Here is a 19621-nt window from a genome sequence, read left to right as displayed (position 1 = left end):
TTGGCCAACAGCTCAGGAGTTCTCACCTCCGGAAATTGCCGACAATAATGGAATAGTACTTGCAGATCTTCGTAGCTGCCTATGACGAACGAATCGTACTTCACATCATCCTGCACAACGAAAATCAGAATTCCGTAGAATAACTTCTCCACCCGTTTAACGCCTTGTAGTCCCAGTTTTCGGATTATAGTATTATGAAACTCGGTGAAACTTGTTGAAGGTTTGAGAAAAACACTAAGCGGATCCTTATCAGTAAACCTAATTTCAAAATGCGTTTTTTTCTTAATCGATCCTCTATACTACACCAAAATTAAAAAACTCTCATCACTAGCCGTTGAATATCACTATGATGAGAAATTCAGGTTCAACAGCTATTTATATACATTTGGTCTCTAGTAAATCGAATTAGCTTATATCCATTTACATGTGTTGCTCAATACACAGTAAATCGACTTGTACTGTGTCGATTTATTTATGAATATTACGATCATGGTATATCAAATTTTGCTGGTTCTATTTACTAAAAATTCTAACCATGCATGTATAAATCGAATGAGATTGATTCAATTTGCATAAAACTCTACTAAATCGAATATACCTATTTAGATTTACATAATTACATGCTTTGAGAAATTCATATACCATTTTTTATTTTGAATGATTTGGGTAAATTTAATTCACAGTTAGTTTATATAAGCCATTTGCCCTTAAAAAAATGAATGCACTTCTCTTATTAATTCCCCCTCCTGTCTCTCTCTCTCGCTCTCTCAAATATTCCTATGATATTCGTGCACAATTTTACGTTAGCACAATTTAACATTTTTCTTGTGGTAATGTGCTACAGTGCTAGTCGTTAATGCAATTGTACAGGTTCAATTTTACTAGGCTTTGAGTTTGGTATATCATTTGGATGTTATCTTTGTTACTGCTTCATGAATTTCTTATCATGAAAATAAATGAACTTATTTGCATGCAATGGTTGATCACAAGAAAAGTCCTTTTTTTCGGTTTTTCATCATCATCAATTACCGGTACAGTAGTACTCTTTTTTTTTTAAATGATAATTTTTAATTTGGTAAGTCAAAAATTAATTTTATTCAAATTTAAATTCTATTTAAGATTTTATCATTGACTATTGAATTATTGCATATATAAGACAAAATTTGAATTATCAATACTTATTTAATCGAATTAGTAAACTAATAACTACTAAACCAACTAAGTTGATTTGCTACAATAGTAGTCTTATTATACAGTATTTTATTTACCCTATTTATAAGACTCAATCAATTTTATTTTTTTTGAAGGTAGAATACACTCCAATCAAATATTTTAAAGAGAAATATTACATGCATCATTTTTTAATATATTTCTCTTGTATACTTTTCATTTTTTATATTTAAAATGATTCATGAGAAGTGGAAAAAGATAATAATTTTTTTATGTCATTAAAAAAAACTTGTACATAAAATATGGTGCAACCATCATTTTCCTATTTTAAATGATATATATAGAAGTTTTTTATAATGACTACTTATAAAAGTTAAATCCATAAAATATTCCATATCCTTTTTCATTCAAGCATTTTCTATGATATAAATAAGGAAGAACAAGGAAACTTGGTGCACCACCAACAAGCTTTAGGTTTCTTGTAAGTTTTGTAAGAATAGGATAATAATGGTTCATAAGTTGTCACTGAAGTCCCTACTCCAGACAGCGGATAGGGACCATAATCCATTAGCCATGTCTGACGAGCAGATCTTGGAGCAAATATACTCAACACATGTTCATAGTGACACTAAGTTTGATGTGGATTCTCTCTTCACTCTTGTTTACACTACCCTTAGGCGTTCAACTTCCATCGTTGATAATTTTTTTGAGGTAATTAAACCCCATATCTCTCAATAATGTATCGATCTTTTTCAACAAAAAAAAAAAAAGAAAAAAAGAAAAAAAGTAACTCATAGAATTATTCTTAACCTTCTTATAGCTATTAATATGCACATGTCATGAATCTTGCAGGGTTCTAAATCGATGATGGAACATATAGACGACAAGATGCCCCTAGCCAATTTTAGTTCACCTCATTGCACACTCAAGCAAATATCTTTCGAGGTCATTCATTGATAAATCCATTATTATTATTATTATTATTATTATTATTATTATTATTATTCAATAGCGTATATATAGTGTATGTGTTTCTACCTTTTTTTTTTGTATGCAAATGGATTCCAACAATTAAAAAATTTAATTGACCATGTATATATTTACACGATTGGTGGCAACACACTAGCTAGCACATGAATCTCACAAGATCGGATCGGAGTAGTGTTGAATTATCAGTTAAAAAAAAATTCTATAGTTAATATGATAAGTGAATTTTTGAAACGGTTATGCTAGTAATTATTAAAAAAATAAAATAAGACAAATGGTAATTAAAAAATATGAAATAAAGTAATTTTATATTGATCTAATTATGTTTTTCAAACATTTTTTCTTCAACTAACATTATAAATTGATCCAATTGTTGTGAAAATATAATCTTTTTCAGATATTTGTCACTATTAATAAGGATTTATAGTCACAAGAATAGAGACATGTGCTAACAAAATAATATTACAGCATATATTGTGACAAAAAAAAATGATGTTTTTTGATTGGGTAATACTAAGTAACCAATAATTTTTTTGAACAATATTAACAATCACCAATCAAATCAAAACACATTATATCTCTAAATTATCCATCTAAATCTTAATATTAGAATAACTATCCGTACACTTAGTAAAATGAACATTAGATATATCCATTATTTAGTATTTTCATTGTTTACCTCTATTTTTCCTTTTCGAATTAGGGCAACGATCAATGTCGCAGTTGAAGACTGTATTCTCCACAATAATTGTCGCTACAATATAGTAAACTATGCTGACAATCGTAATCACTATTCACCAATCACCAGCATAGTTAATTAGTTCTATGTCGACAATTTTTATGGCAGACATAACATATTTATAGTTCAAGTTCAAAGGATTATATAATTAAGTTTGGAAGTTGAGAACTAATAGTGATTAATTATGATGGCAGATGTGTTGCAAGCCTCCAGGTGAGGAAACAGCTCACAAAACGGCACTGGTGATACTAAACAAGCTCTCAAACTATGAGTGGGACGCAAAGGCAGTGATCACACTGGCCGCATTCGCCCTCGAGTATGGTGACTTTTGGCTATTGGCTCACCATCAGCCAACAGACCTTTTGGCCAAATCAGTGGCAGTACTTAAGAGAGTGCCGCTACTGACTCGGCCTGAATACGCGCAGAAGCACCGGCAGGCCATCATCGAGGTCAACAATCTTGTGAAAGCGACATTGCAAGTGATTGAGTTGATATTCGAGTTGGAGAAGTTTTCCTTTTATGACACTAAAGATGTGCCTGCTTTGGTGCCTGCTAGAGAGCACATCCCTGTTGATGTATACTGGGCTATCATCACTGTTGTCACTATTGTTACTCAGATTGATTGCCTCACCACCCAATCGTAAGTTGTGTTCTTAATTAATAACATTGAATTCCAAGAAAATTATTAGTTTAGTTTAATTTAGAGTGATATTATCAACATCCAAAAATAAATGTTAACTAGAGTTTGTAATAACATTATGAAAATATAAATTTTTTTAAAATTACATTAATTTTATCTTGATATTATAGATTATGACACAAAAATTTATAAAATCATACTATTTTTATAAAAAAAGTTATAAAAGACAAAAGTTTCTGACAACCAAAAAGATTAAAATTTTTATAGATAAAAAAGATAAACAATAAATTTTTTAGTTATTATTTTAGTACGAAAGAGTTTAATTTTTTATTAATAATTAATTTTAATATTTATTATCTAAAATTTAAAAAAATTTAATGTGTATATTTTTATATTTGATTAGATATTATTTTATTACACAAATAAAAGTAATTAATTTTTATGCTTGTTATTTAAAAATAATATTTTTTATCTATATAAAAATATAATTAGATATTATAAAAATAAATTATATTGATAGTTATAAAATTAACTCAAAATCTAATTTTTTAAACAATTAAATCTTGATTCTAATTATTCATCACAACATTAATATTCTCTCTAAATTATATAAAATAAATATTTAAAGAAAGAGAAGTAAAAATATAGATTAAAAAGATAAGCGATAAAAATTTAAAATTTATTTAAAAAAACTAAAAAGTATGCATATTTTTATGCATTACAGAATTATTTTTGATAATATTTAATTATAAATTTAATACAAATCTTTATTATTTTATTTTTTAATTAAATTATATTATTTTATTAATTTTATTTTTTTAAAACAAAAAAGTAGGGAGAAATATAGATTGAAAGAGAAAAAAGAGAAAAAGATAAAGAAGAAAGAGAGAGAGAATTTGTTAATTTTAGAGAGAAAAAATTTATTTTAATCATAATAAAAAGATATTTGGTGACATATTTTAGTTTGTTAAATTAGTAATATAAAATATAAATTATAAGTTATATATAGAGTGAGAATTATAGAGAGAAATAGAGAAGGAGAGAGAAGTAGCTAAGAAGATGTAGGAAGGAAATTTATTAATTTTGGAAAACAATATTTTTTCTTAATTTTAATAAGAGAGTATTATGTGATATAGTTTGGTTGTTAAATTAGTAATATAATATAGTTAAATTTTAATTTGAATTTCAATATTTTAATTTTAATTTAATTTTATTTTAATTGTAATTAGAGAATATTATATTACATATTTTAATTATAAAATTTATAATTAATAATCGATAATGATATATAAGAAAGATAAAGTGAACGAAAGAATGAAAGAGATAGAGAAAGGGAGATAAAAAGAAAGATATGACTTTTTAATTTTAGAGAGAACGAATTGATTTCAATTGTAATAAGAAAATGAGATATAATATATTTTAGTTGTAAAATTAATAATAAATAATAGATTATAAATAAGCTAATTTACAAATAACATATTTTTCCCGGACTATCTACATTTTAATTTTGGAAGATTTGGTGTGGCCTTTGCTTGGTCAGGTTATAATTGTTCGATTTCAGGGAGAAGAAGCAGGAACTGTATCAATATGGACAAAAATTAAACTTCATACTTGGGAGATTGGGGAAGCAGATCACGCTCTGCAGGCATGAGATTGGTCAGTAGTGAAATTGTGCCACCCTTTATCTTTTTTGTCATTTTCACTTTCTTTAGAAAATGTTCTCTATTAAATTAGGAGAAACTGTTGCATTTAAAGCTTAAATTGCAGGGACAAAATACATCAAGCAAACTAAATAAGTTCTCTATTATGATTTATTTTCAGAGGAAGCAGAGTATTATCGTAAGCTTAGGAAACTTTTCCAAACTCCAACGGAGATAATGGAGGTGTTTAAGGTCCTCGTTTTCTCAAAGGATGCACCACAGCCATTGTTCGATTGTGCTACTAAAACAACGGTTTGTATATACCTTTTCTTACAAAAATAAGCGTAGTGATAAAAGCACAAATAAACGTATATTAGTTGATATCGTCATAAAAAAATGTTAATTAAAACAAGAATATTAACTTTTACAGAAATGGTAATTAAAATATATTTTTTAATTTTTGTCATTTTTTATCAATTACTAATTTTAATATCAAAAGTAAAAAATACACAGTGATAAATATAATACTTTTCTAATTTTTACTATCTTTTTTTACGAAAATATATATTAAAGTTGGGCTGAAGCCCAGCCCATTAACGAGAGAACAGTTTGCAAGTTGATGATTCTTTTTTTTTTTACTTCCCATGATAGATTGACATTGAAGTGTTAAAAAGGAAGCATGTATACCTTTTCATTTCCACTCTAGACATCACAGAGGAAGAGATTTCAGTACTCAGAGCAGTTCATGAATCCATCAAGACAGATGAACAATATAAGATCGTTTGGGTTCCAATAGTTGAAGAATGGACCGAGAATCTTCGAAAGAAATTCGAGGTTCTGAAGGCTAAGATGCAATGGTATGTGGTTCAACACTTCGGAAGCATAGCAGGCTACAAGTACATCAAGGAGGAATGGCACTTCAAGAAGAGTCCCATGGTTGTGGTTTTGAACCCTCAAGGCAAGGTTCAGCATACCAATGCATTCCATTTGATTCAGGCTTATGGAATGAAGGCCTTTCCCTTTACCTCTGTGGAAGAGGAGAGAATTCACAATGAAATTCATTGGGTTGGTCCTGTGGTTGGTGATATTCACTCCAACATTGACACTTGGGTAAGCATATATTTATGGATATATCGGTCACAATAATAGGATTGATAATTTTTATAGTATAAATATCAACAACCTACTATATTATCCTTTCTAAGTTTATTTTTCATAGTTTTTTCGTAAGTAAGAAGTGTTTTATTTTTTGTCGGGTAAACAAATCTTAATTCTCTTCTTAATATATTTTATTTCAGTGACTTAGATACTCTCTATATTCCTTATTTTTTTGGGAGTGCATTACTGCATTAGCATTCGCCTCTTTCTAGTTTAAAGATAATATATAAAAAGAAACAGAGAATAATATAGGAGTCACTACCTTAGGAGTTAGGACTAATTTTCTGTTTTCTCTATGGAGTTAGCATATTCTTTTTTGGTGACAATGTATTGCTAATCACTCTGTGAATGATCAACAGATCAGAGAGCAGAAATACATATTCTTCTATGGAGGCAAAGACAAAGAATGGATCCAACAATTCAGCAAGACTGCTGCAGCGCTTGCAAATGATCCTATCATAAAGGACTTAAGAATTTCCATAGAACTCTTCTGTGTGGAAAAGGAAGACAAGAACCTGTTCAGCCGCTTCTGGAACCGCATAGAGAGCTTGTTTGTGACGAAGGCTCATAAGGCAGTTGATAGTGCGAAACAAGAAGTGCAGAGAATGCTGTGTTACAAGTACGAGAGCGGATGGGCCCTACTCAGCAAAGGGTCGTCGGTGGTGGCGAGCGGCCACGGAAGCACAATCCTGAAGACGGTGACGGAGTTTGACAAGTGGAAAGAGGTTGTGAGGAAGAAGGGGTTTGAGACTTCATTCAGAGAGTATCATGAGAGGATTGTGCGCTCCACTCACAGGTGCGCACAGTTTGAGATTCAAAATATTGCTGGCAAGTTACCTGAGGCCATAAAATGCCCTGACTGTCCCAGGATTATGGACATTTTCATAACTTACAAGTGCTGCCACAATGACAATAATAATGTTGTTATCAGTAGTAACGATGCACATTAGAAACTTTCATTTTGTTAATTACTGAGATGCAACTCTGAGGGAAATTGTTCCTAGTGTGTCCTTTAAAATAAGAGCAATTGTGTGTTTTTTCATGTATTCTGTACGTTGCTGCTTATCTTGAGTGTTGGAACTGAATTGAATTAAGGTTGATCTTTATCTTACTACACTAAAGTTGCAAATATCTTTATACTATATTTTAATAGGTACTTATTTGCTGTTAATTAAGCCTTTTGTTTAATAAATGTGTATTAGAATTTATATTTTAAGTCTTGAAAATAATAAATTTGTTTTTATGAATAAGTTTTTACGATAAATTCTTTGCAATACACATTATTTAAAAAATTTTCTATTACATAAAGTAGACATTACCTTGTTTTTTTCATATCATTAATTATACTGTTATGAGATGTGTGTCTACAAATCAAGATCCTAATAAGAAACAGTACTTCATTTACTTTTGTGTCATAGCTTTTTTAATTTCATAAAATTATTGTGTTTCAGAAAGAAAAGATTGCTTGGTCTCGCCTCCGCTGCTGGAACCAGCTTAAGGAGGCTCTGGAAAAAGGATTCATAAATAATGAACCCATGAAGAGTCACAAGACAGTAACTAATAAAATTTCCTTTGCACATGCATGAAGATTCAACCAACTTTTGTTTATTTATTTACCGTGGTAGTGGAGCAAGTGTAGATATATATTTATTATGCGGAGGTCTTAGATGCAAGATAAGCTAGAAGATACAAGCCAGGCACATAAAGCCAAGGACATAAGCTAAGACTACTCCACAAGACAATGTAATTTGTAAACCAGGGGATGGAAGTAGGTAATTTCACCGATTTATATAGTCTATAAATAGGCGTTGTGACTTGTGACATTGTTTATTAGTGTGTCAAGTATAGATTTGTGACTTCATATATACGTAGTAATTAAGAGTGAATATATAGTGTAAGAGATTATAATCTGTCCACTTATTAGTTAAGTATTTTCCGTTTTGTGATGCATGCAACTTATATTATCATTCAGATCTTTCCAAGAGTATTATTCCATTCCTCTGCTACCTAATACATTAGCGTTGATGATTTCATCAAAAAGTAAGGCTGCTAGAGCCTTCATTCAAAATCCTCTTCCTTGAATCTTCAGCATAGTACCATTTAAAATGGTCTAAAATTTTCAAACAAACGAGTAATGACACAAGAACATACGTTAAGAGACCACAAAAGACAAGAAAAAGGAAACTAAGCCAAACACATAAACTAGCAATGACAGCCTATATAATCACTGATAATCATAATTTCCAAAAAAATTCATCGCAACCCACTTGAAACCTACCCCAAGAAATTCTTGGTTTATGCGCCCTCAGAAAATAGGAAAACAATAAATAAAATAAGATAATTGCAATTTGCAAAGCCTATCTTTTTACTAATGCTTGGTCATCAATGACTTCAGAATTCCATCAAACTTCTTTGTTATACGTTTCTTATGTGCTTCGTATTGGGGCAGTTTCATACATTTATTTTATTTTATTGAATGTTATTGTTGTTGAGATCAAGTCTCAGAGTTGAAGTTTACCATAAATATATAATATTAACAACATTTAAACTCATTATCTGAAAATATTAAGAGTCTACACTTCTAGTTATAAAGAAGAGAATTAGCTAGAATTAATTCAAATGTAAAACAAAAATAGAAAAAAAGTATTGGCTATCTAAAATTTTGCATGCATCAATACACAATTGAATGTCTGTGAATTTTTTTTTTTTGAAAATTGAATTTTACTTATTATTGTAAATATTTACTTAAGTAATTTATTGAAGGTTTTTCTCCTAAGTTGATCCACAGAATTTCGTTTCCAAAAGGCAAAAGTAAAGTTTTTAACAAATGACTTTGAATTAAAGATAAAGAAAAAAAATCAATCAAGAATGTTCATTCTACTAATTAATAAATGAAATAAAAATATCTAAAGGTTTGTTACCTTGCTCAAGCATATCTTTCATGCTATAAATAAGCTAATAAGGGAGTACAATCATCAAGTATAAGCAGGGTGCAGCAAGAAATCAATCAAGCTAAGGAGGACAATAATGGCTCATCATCATCATAAGCTGTCACTGAAGTCTCTACTCCATCATCACAATCACAAAGAGGAGAAGGAGCATAATCCATTAACCATGTCGGACGAGCACATCTTGGAACTAATCTACTCAACTCATGTTCATAGTGACACTAAGTTTGAGGTCGATCCTCTTTTCACTCTTGTCCACAGTGCCCTTATCCGTTCAACCTCCATTGTGGACGACCTTGTGCAGGTTCATTATATTTTCTTCTTTCTAATTAGATTTCATTATCTATTTCCCAATGTTTCCGTTTATTTTATGCTACGTTCTTGATTGTCCTATATATAATATATGTATATCCACTTGTGATAAATCCTCTGGCAGGGTTCCAAATCAAGCATGGAGGAGATTGATGAAAAGATTCTCCAACCCAATTTCAATTCACCTTATTGCACACTCAAGCAAATTTCATTTGAGGTAATAATTCACTTTTTTTTTTTTCTTTATTAATTGGATGTTGAATCGACTAAGTCACTTACTCTTATTTATATTATATATATCATAAAACTATTTTTCTACAAAATTTATAGTTATATCTATAATATTTTATTTCACACAAGATCTCTTTTGAATTGACATAAAATTTTTTGGATATATTTTCTTTTTTTAAACTTACAAAAGCAATTACATGAATAGTTATATGTCTCTATTAATATAATTATGACGTGGCAGATGTGTTGCAAGGCTCCCGGTGAGGAAACTGCTCACGAAACTGCAGTGGCCATTCTCCATAAGCTCTCACACTACGAATGGGATGCGAAAGCAGTGCTCACACTTGCTGCTTTGGCAGTTGAATATGGTGATTTCTGGCTGCTATCTCAGCATCTACAAACAGATGTTTTGGCGAAATCAGTGGCAGTGATGAAGAGAGTTCCACTGCTCATACGGCCTGCGAATTTGCAGAAGCACCGTGAAGCCATCACTGAGGTCAACAATCTGGTGAAAGCGACATTGCAAGTGATTGAGTTGATAGTTGAGTTGGAAAAGCTCTCTTCTTATGACACTAAAGATGTGCCTGCTTTGCTTCCTGCTAGGGAGCATATCCCAGTTGATGTGTATTGGTGTATCATCACTCTTGTTACTATTGTCACTCAGATTGAATGTCTCACAACTGATTCGTAAGTTAAATTCTTCCACTAATTACTGGTTACACATATTTTGTCATCAACAGCAACAAAATTGTTGGTTGATTTCAGGGAGGAGAAACAGGAATTATACCATTATGGTCAAAAGATCAACGTGGTACTCAGCAAACTGAGGAAGCACATCGCGCTCTGTAGACACCAAATTGGTCAGTAGTAACACAAAATACTACTAGACTAGTCACTAGTGAATAATGATCCTATTAGTACATACTCTATATGGATGTGTTACGGGGAATTATTATTATTCATCGAAACCGGTGAAATGCAATAATAAGTAATAACGATACCATTAAATTTTAGTGAAGAACTCATGGACACACGGTCTCTAATTCCCCCTTAGCTAACATGATTTTTTCACTACTATTTAATAAGTGATCGAATAGGTCGTGTTAATTATCGAGTTTGATCGACACAAAAATGCTAGGTATTATTATTTTGAGAAATGAAATTTTTTTTGGTCTAAATAACATTCTCCTTTCTTCTATTTAAAAAAAAATATATATATAGTGTCTTTTTTTTCTAAGAATTAAATAACATACATTTTTATCTATTTGATTAAAATATTTTTTAAAAATTATTTTTATATATAAATTAGTGACAATTACTTGATTATTTCAAAAATAAAAATATAACATAAAAACATTTATTATTATAATATATTTATTTATTTTTAATTTTTATCATTAATCATGAAATATATAAAAATTTTAGACTAAATATTTTATATTATGTAATAATAATAATAATATATTTATTATTAAAATAATAAGTTTTATTTATTTTTAATTATTTATTATTAATCATAAAATATATAAAAATTTTAAATTAAATATATATTAATAATAAATATATATTTTATATTATTATAATATATATAATTATAATAATAATTATTAAAAAATATTTAATCAAATGGATTAAATTGTATGTTATTTAATTATTACAGAAAAATGTATAATTTAAAAATAGAAAAAAAGAGAACGTCTTTTAAACAGCAGGAGAAGAGAATATCTTTTCTCTTAAAATTTGACTACTTAAGTACCAAGAAGAAAAATATACTTGCATATATATCTTTATATTTTTCTTAATATTTATAATTTGTTTCCCAATAATATAAATTTCTTACTGTATTTCATTTACATATTTTCTTTTTTTTTCTCTGTCTCTCTCTCCCCTAATTTTCTTAAAGAGTAGAAGTGTAGAACTACTGCTTTGAGATGAAATGATATTTGCGAAGGAACTAAATGATTTGGCTAATATTGCAGAGGAGGCAGAATATTATCGTAAGCTAAGGAAGCTTTTCCAAACCCCAACTGAGATAATGGAAGTGTTTAAGGTCTTAATTTTCGCCAAGGATGCCCCGCAGCCACTGTTCGATTGCGCTTCTGAAACTACGGTTTGTATATATTTTCACATTTTCCTATTGCAATATATTGATTTACTATTTTATTTAATTATATATTCAAGCAGTTTACTAGCTATGAATTTACGTAGTAGGTTATTCAAGGTAGACATTATGTTATTGGTTTTCATTTTTAATCAGAAACAATAGTACATAGATTTACTATCGTTTGCAAAGCTAAGCGCTTGTCAAACCCTAGTAGTATAAGTAATATTATTAAGAGTGTATATATATATATATATATATATATATATATATATATATATATATATATATACATATATCATAATGTTGAGACGTTGTATAAATTCATACTACATTAAGCTGGATGCTACGTTGGAGTAAAAAGATAGTGAAGAGAATTATTTTTTTTTTTATGAAGTGTTTAATAGTAGTTATTACATAAAATATGTTATTTTTTGTTAATTCTTAAAATAAAATTAAATAATTCTCTTCATTCTGTGCTACAAAAATTTTTCATTATAAAATTGGCCTTATATTAAACTGTTAAATAGAATGTGAATCTGATTTAAATAAATATTATATCTTAAATAAGTCAAAATATCTTATATAATATTATAATTTTTTCCTTTCTTTTGAATATAGTTGATTATTGAATATTTTAACTTTCATTTCTCGACATGACAGGTTGACATTACAGTGCTGAAAAAGAAACATGTATACCTATTCATTTCAACTCTAGACATCACAGAAGAAGAGATTTCAGTACTGAGACCGGTTCATGAATCCATTAAGTCAGAAGAGCAATATAAGATCGTTTGGGTTCCAATAGTGGAAGAATGGAGCGAGCATCTGCGAAAGAAATTCGAGGTTCTAAAGGCCAAGATGCAATGGTATGTGGTTCAACACTTTGGAAGCATAGCAGGCTACAAGTACATCAAGGAGGAGTGGCACTTCAAGAAGAGTCCTATGGTCGTGCTGCTAAACCCTCAAGGCAAGGTGCTCCATCAAAACGCATTCCATTTGATTGAGGCCTATGGAATGAAAGCTTTTCCCTTTACCACTGTTGAAGAAGAGACAATTCACAAAGAAAAACATTGGGTTGGCTCAGTTGTTGCTGGTATTCACTCCAACATTGACAATTGGGTAAGCATATTTATATATTTGGATAGAAATCATAGAATAAACACCAAATTCATCCTCAAAAAATTTTAAATAAAATAATTTATTTTTTATTAAATTTTTATTTAAAAATATTATTTATACACTAAAATTAGTTATTAAAATTAATTATTATATATTTATATATAAATACATATATAATTTAACTTATTTTTAATGTGTATTCTATATTAATAACTAATTTTATAGTATATTTATCATGATTGATTTTTATTTATTAAAAATTTTTTAGAATTATTTTGGTGGTTCGTCTGTCATTTTAAAAAGAAACTAATTTATTTTATAATGTATTATTTAAAAACTTAATTACGTTATAATAAAATTTATTAAAGATTTATTTGTCTAGCTCATTAAAAAATTTAATTAATAGCAATGACAGAAGACCAATCTCTTAGATGAAAATAATTCTAAACAATTTTCAGCAAATAAAAGATTTGTTTGAACTAAAATTTCTATATAAAATTTTTTTAGACTAATTTGGATGGCGTGTATCATTTGGATACTATTATCACAATTTAATATATATATCTGAGTTTAAAAATACTATTTGTATATCAAAATCAGCCATTAAAATTAGCTATCAATATATTTGTGTATAAATAAATGTGTGATTTAATTTATTTTCAATGTGTATTTATATTACAATATATATTTTATACTGGTAACGGACTTTGGTGACTGATTTTGATGTACATGTAGCATAACTCATCTGACTTTGGGGGTAAATTGAAACAGATAAAAGAGGAGAAGTACATATTGTTCTATGGAGGCAAAGACAAAGAGTGGATCCAAGAATTCAGCAAGAGTGCTGCATCCCTTGCAAATGAGGCCATAATAAAAGAGTTAAAGATATCCATAGAGCTATTCTGTGTGGAAAAGGAAAACAGAAACATCTTCAAACGCTTCTGGAAGCGGGTAGAGAGCTTGTTTGTGACAAAGGCTCACAAGGCTGCCGATGCAGTGAAACAAGAAGTGCAGAGGTTGCTGTGTTACAAGGACGAAACCGGTTGGGCCCTGCTGAGCAAAGGCTCCTCTGTGGTTCTTAGTGGCCACGGAACCACAATGTTGAAGGCGGTGGCAGAGTTTGAGAGGTGGAAGGAGGTTGTGGTGAAGAAGGGGTTCGAATTATCATTCAAAGAATACCATGAGAGGGTTGCACATGAAACGCACCGTTGCGCACAATTTGAAATCCCTGATGTTGCTGGGAAGTTGCCAGAGGCTATAAAGTGTCCTGATTGTCCTAGAGTTATGGACATTTTCATAACTTACAAGTGCTGCCACAATGATAATACTAGTACTACTACTAATGCAAATTCTACATACTATTAGGATTCATGTTATCATGTCCTTGTGTGCGTGCTATCTTAATTAGTTTTTCTCTTCTAAATGAAATAAGAATGTCTCTCATGGTTTTTTCTTGAGTTTTTTCTTGCTGCTAATATTCATTCCTTGAGTCATGGAATTGATGAATTAAGTTTTCCTATATATATGAAAAGAAAATTGCGGTAGCAACGATTATCAAGAAGACAAGCCAGTGAGATCTCACTTGAAATAATTTACATATCTTGGAAAAGGCTACTGAAGTCTGAAGTTTCAGTTAAAAGAGTAGATCAAAATGAGAATAATAGAGACCAAGAGTAAAAGAAGCCTATGTCGCCATAATGGTTCTGGGTTTGGGTTTAATTTTGGTGGATCTATATAATGGTTGCCAAGCCCAAAGTCTATCGGCCTATTCGGTATTCGACTCTCTTTAACTCATTTGTGTTTAAAGATCTATAACCCAACCCAACTCACCGCAAATGCCAAAAAGGAACAAAAAAAAAACCCATGAAAACCTCGAGAGTTCCATTTTTAAAAAATTTGTGTGTAAATCTTTAGTTTAAAAGGAGATATTAGGTTTAGGGTTGATATTATTAGGAGCGGTAGGTAACCAAAATAAATAGATCTGTTACACATGCAAGTCTTTTTGGCAAACAAGTCTAAATAAGTTTGTCCAAACCCAACAAAAATAACTCTCAAGCTAGAGTACGTGTAAAGACGGCTTGTCCAACTATCGAATAGCGCAAATGTCATTATGAAAAATGGTTATTCTCCCTCGATCAAAACCATAACGCTCAAAATTCAAATAAGGATCAAAATATCTTAAAATCGTCGCGAAAAGTCAAGGAAGTGTCAAAGATGAATTCGAAATCTTCACCAACAAAGACAAAAAGCAAAGACGAACAATTATTGAAGGTAGTGTTCACTAATCTTGCAGTTTTCTCACTTTTCTCTTTCTCATTTTGATCGCAAAATGCTACACAGTCATATTTCTGTTTATTTAGTAGAGCGGATAATTTATACGCTTTTTGGCATTGTTTTTAGGTAGTTTTTAGAAGGATCTAGCTACTTTTAGGGATGTTTTTATTAGTTTTTATGTAAAATTCATATTTCTGGACTTTACTATGAGTTTGTGTGTTTTTCTATGATTTTAGATATTTTCTAGCTGAAATTGAGGGACCTGAGCAAAAATCTTATTCAGGCTGAAAAAGGACTGCTGATGTTGTTGGATTCTGACCTCCCTGTACTCGAAATGGATTTTCTGGAGCTACAAAACTCCAAACGGTGTGCTCTCAATTGCGTTGGAAAGTAGACATCTAGCGCTTTTCAGCAATATATAATAGTTCATACTTTTTTCGAGCTTAGATGATGCAAACTTAACGCCAGTTTCATGATGCATTCTGGATTAAAATGCCAGAAACACGTCACAAACCAGAGTTAAACGACAAAAACATGTTACAACTTGGTGTTTAACCCCAAGAGAAGTCTCTGCATGTATAAATCTCAAGCTCAGCCCAAGCACACACCAAGTGGGCCCCGGAAGTGGATTTCTGCACTTAGACTTATTTCTGTAAACCCTAGTAGCTAGTCTAGTATAAATAGGACTTTTTACTATTGCATTTTCATCTTTGATCTCAGTTTTAATCAATTGTTCATCTTAGGAGACTATTGATCACGTTTTGGGGGCTGGCCTCACGGCCATGCCTGGACCATCACTTATGTATTTTCAATAGTGGAGTTTCTACATAACATAGATTAAGGTGTGGAGCTCTGCTGTACCTCGAGAATTAATGCAATTACTATTGTTCTTCTATTCAATTCAAGCTTATTCTTATTCTAAGATATTCGCTGTACTTCAACCTGATGGATGTGATGATCCGTGACACTCATCATCATCCGTCCTTATGAACACGTGCCAGACAACCACTTCCGTTCTACCTTAGATCGAGCGTGTATCTTTTGGATTCCTTAATCAGAATCTTCATGGTATAAGCTAGAATCCATTGGCAGCATTCTTGAGAATCCGGAAAGTCTAAACTTTGTCTGTGGTATTCCGAGTAGGATTCAGGGATTGAATGACTGTGATGAGCTTCAAACTCGCGATTGTTGGGCGTAGTGACAGACGCAAAAGAATCACTGGATTCTATTCCGACATGATCGAGAACCGACAGATGATTAGCCGTGCTGTGACCGAGCATTTGGACCATTTTTACTGAGAGGATGGGAAGTAGCCATTGACAACGGTGACGCCCTACATACAGCTTGCCATGGAAAGGAGTAAGAATGACTGGATGAAGCAGTAGGAAAGCAGAGATTCAGAAGGAATACAACATCTTCATGCACTTATCTGAAATTCCCACTAATGAATTACATAAGTATCTCTATCTTTATTTTACGTTTTATTTATATTTTAAATTATCAAACTTTATAACCATTTGAATTCGCCTAACTGAGATTTATAAGATGACCATAGCTTGCTTCATACCAACAATCTCCGCGGGATCGACCCTTACTCACGTAAGGTATTACTTGGACGACCCAGTGCACTTGCTGGTTAGTTGTGCGAAGTTGTGACAAAGTGTGATTCAAGTTTGAGAGCTCCAAGTCTATTGGCGCCATTGTTGATGATCACAATTTTGTGCACCAAGTTCTTGCCACCGTTGCCGGGGATTGTTCGAGTTTGGACAACTGATGGTTCATCTTGTTGCTCAGATTAGGTAATCTTCTTTCCAAAAAGTTTTCAAAAATCTTTCAAAAATTTTTTTATTGTGTTTTCATTTTTCTAGAAAAAGAAATTTTCGAAAAATTACAAAAAATAATAAAATCATAAAAACCAAAAATATTTTTGTGTTTCTTGTTTGAGTATTGAGTCAATTTTTAAGTTTGGTGTCAATTGCATGTTTTTAAAAATTTTTTATGCATTTTTTTGAAAAAACTCATGCATGGTGTTCTTCATGATCTTCAAGTTGTTCTTGGTAAGTCTTCTTGATTGATCTTTAAATTTTCTTGTTTTGTATTTTTTGTTATTTTTCATATGCATTTTTGCATTCATAGTGTCTAAGCATTGAAAATTTCTAAGTTAGGTGTCTTGCATGTTTTCCTTTCTTGAAAATTTTTCAAAAATAAGTCTTGATGTTCATCTTGATCTTCAAAGTGTTCTTGGTGTTCATCTTGACATTCATAGTGTTCTTGCATGCATCATGTGTTTTGATTCATAATTTTCATGTTGTGAGTCATTTGTGTGTTTTTCTCTCTCTTCATTAAAAATTCAAAAATAAAGAAATATCTTTTCCTTATTTTACTCATAATTTTCGAAATCTTTGGGTTGACCTAGTCAAAATTTTTTAAAATAAGTTGTTTCTTGTTAGTCAAGTCAAGATTTCAATTTTTGAAAATCCTATCTTTTCAAAATCTTTTTCAAAAATCAAATCTTTTTCATTTTTCTTATTATTTTTCAAAAATTTAAAAAAGTAATTTCAAAATCTTTTTCTTAATTTCATTTCAAAATTTCGAAAACTTTACTAACAATTAATGTGATTGATTAAAAAATTTGAAGTTTGTTACTTTCTTGTTAAGAAAGGTTCAATCTTTAAATTCTAGAATCATATCTTTTAGTTTCTTGTTAGTCAAGTAATCAAATTTAATTTTAAAAATCAAATCTTTTTTTAAAATATCTTTTCAATCATATCTTTTTAATAATATCTTTTTCAAATCATATCTTTTTCAAAATCAATTTCAAAATCTTTTCTAACTTCTTATCTTTTCAAAATTGATTTTCAAATCTGTTTCAACTAACTAATTGACTTTTTGTTTGTTTCTTATCTTTTTCAAAACTATCTAACTACTTTTCTCTTTCTAATTTTCGAAAATCCCTCACAATTTTTCAAAATTCTTTTTAATTAACTAATTGTTTCAAATTTTAATTTTAATTGTATTTCTTATCTCAATTTTCAAAAATCACTAACCAATTTTTCAAAAACAATTTTCGAAAATTTTCTCTCTCTCATCTCTTCTTATTTATTTATTCATTTACTAACATTGCTCTTTATTTCAAAAATTCGAACCCTCTCTTCTCTTCTGTGTTTGAATTTTTCTTCTCTTTCTTCTATTCTCCTCTTTTTTTACTCACATAAAGGAATCTCTATACTGTGACATAGAGGATTCCTCTTATTTCTTTGTTTACTTCTCTTTCATATGAGTAGGAATAAGGAAAAAGGCATTCTTGTTGAAGCTGATCCTGAACCTGAAAGTCCCTTGAAGAGGAAGCTAAGAGCAGCTAAAGCACAGTACTCTGAAGAGGACCCAACTAAAATTTTTGAACAAGAAAAGGAGATGGCAGCCAAAAATAATAACAACAATAATGCAAAGAAGATGCTTGGTGACTTTACTGTACCAAATTCCAACTTACATGGAAGAAGCATCTCAATCCCTACCATTTAAGCAAACAATTTTGAGCTAAAACCTCAATTAGTTTCTCTGATGCAACAGAATTGCAAGTTTCATGGACTTCCATCAGAAGATCCTTTTCAGTTTTTAACTGAATTCTTGCAAATCTGTGATACTGTTAAGACCAATGGGGTTGATCCCGAGGTCTACAGGCTTATGCTTTTCTCTTTTGCTGTAATAGACAGAGCTAGAGTATGGTTGGACTCTCAACCTAAAGATAGCCTGAACTCTTGGGATAAGCTGGTCATGGCCTTCTTGGCCAAGTTTTTTCCTCCTCAAAAGCTGAGTAAGATTAGAGTGGATGTTCAAACCTTCAGACAGAAAGAAGGTGAATCCCTCTATGAAGCTTGGGAGAGATACAAGTAACTGACCAAAAAGTGTCCTTCTGACATGCTTTCAGAATGGACCATCCTGGATATATTCTATGATGGTCTGTCTGAATTGTCTAAGATGTCATTGGACCATTCTGTAGGTGGATCCATTCACCTAAAGAAAACGCCTGCAGAAGCTCAAGAACTCATTGACATGGTTGCAAATAACCAATTCATGTACACTTTTGAGATGAATCCTGTGAGTAATGGGACGCCTCAGAAGAGGGAAGTTCTTGAAATTGATACTCTGAATGCCATATTGGCTCAGAACAAAATGTTGACTCAGCAAGTCAACATGATTTCTCAGAGTCTGAATGGATGGCAAAATGCATCCAACAGTACTAAAGAGGCATCTTCTGAAGAAGAAGCTTATGATCCTGAGAACCCTACAATGGCAGAG

General features: G+C 30.7%; 2 protein-coding genes and 1 non-coding gene across 3 annotated transcripts; 2 read left to right on the top strand and 1 right to left on the bottom strand.

Moving 5' to 3' along the window:
• The first annotated feature begins 856 nt into the window (after window positions 1-856).
• LOC130974859 (protein SIEVE ELEMENT OCCLUSION B-like) lies at window positions 857-7434 on the top strand. The gene is made up of 8 exons (XM_057899700.1): window positions 857-870; window positions 1671-1881; window positions 2023-2115; window positions 3091-3536; window positions 5098-5192; window positions 5358-5488; window positions 5828-6286; window positions 6694-7434. The coding sequence occupies exons 1-8, from the start codon at window positions 857-859 to the stop codon at window positions 7282-7284; spliced, it is 2040 nt and encodes a 679-aa protein (XP_057755683.1). The 3' UTR covers window positions 7285-7434.
• A 1763-nt stretch (window positions 7435-9197) lies between these two features.
• On the top strand, window positions 9198-14505 carry LOC130977121 (protein SIEVE ELEMENT OCCLUSION B-like). Its single transcript, XM_057902142.1, has 7 exons — window positions 9198-9586; window positions 9719-9811; window positions 10067-10512; window positions 10591-10685; window positions 11805-11935; window positions 12590-13048; window positions 13820-14505. Exons 1-7 carry the CDS (start codon window positions 9362-9364, stop codon window positions 14411-14413), a joined length of 2043 nt encoding a protein of 680 aa, XP_057758125.1. The 5' UTR covers window positions 9198-9361; the 3' UTR covers window positions 14414-14505.
• Window positions 14506-19138: 4633 nt separating this feature from the next.
• Window positions 19139-19245, bottom strand: LOC130977395 (small nucleolar RNA R71). The gene has a single exon (XR_009085087.1). It is a non-coding gene; the product is annotated as a small nucleolar RNA R71 (small nucleolar RNA).
• Between the last annotated feature and the right edge of the window lie 376 nt (window positions 19246-19621).

The sequence above is a fragment of the Arachis stenosperma genome, chromosome 4, assembly GCF_014773155.1.
Source record: "Arachis stenosperma cultivar V10309 chromosome 4, arast.V10309.gnm1.PFL2, whole genome shotgun sequence".
NCBI lineage: Eukaryota > Viridiplantae > Streptophyta > Magnoliopsida > Fabales > Fabaceae > Arachis > Arachis stenosperma.
The sequence above is the reverse complement of the archived record's forward strand: the minus strand, read 5'-3'. Positions and strand labels throughout refer to the sequence as shown.

Bases quoted from the DNA above. Each gene is read 5' to 3' on its own strand.
- LOC130974859 (XM_057899700.1), top strand. The intron at 3,537-5,097 runs GTAAGTTGTGTT...GTTCGATTTCAG, and splicing joins GATTGCCTCACCACCCAATC to GGAGAAGAAGCAGGAACTGT. The intron at 6,287-6,693 runs GTAAGCATATAT...AATGATCAACAG, and splicing joins ACTCCAACATTGACACTTGG to ATCAGAGAGCAGAAATACAT.
- LOC130977121 (XM_057902142.1), top strand. From the start codon at position 9,362: ATGGCTCATCATCATCATAAGCTGTCACTGAAGTCTCTACTCCATCAT. The intron at 9,587-9,718 runs GTTCATTATATT...ATCCTCTGGCAG, and splicing joins TTGTGGACGACCTTGTGCAG to GGTTCCAAATCAAGCATGGA. The intron at 10,513-10,590 runs GTAAGTTAAATT...GGTTGATTTCAG, and splicing joins GAATGTCTCACAACTGATTC to GGAGGAGAAACAGGAATTAT.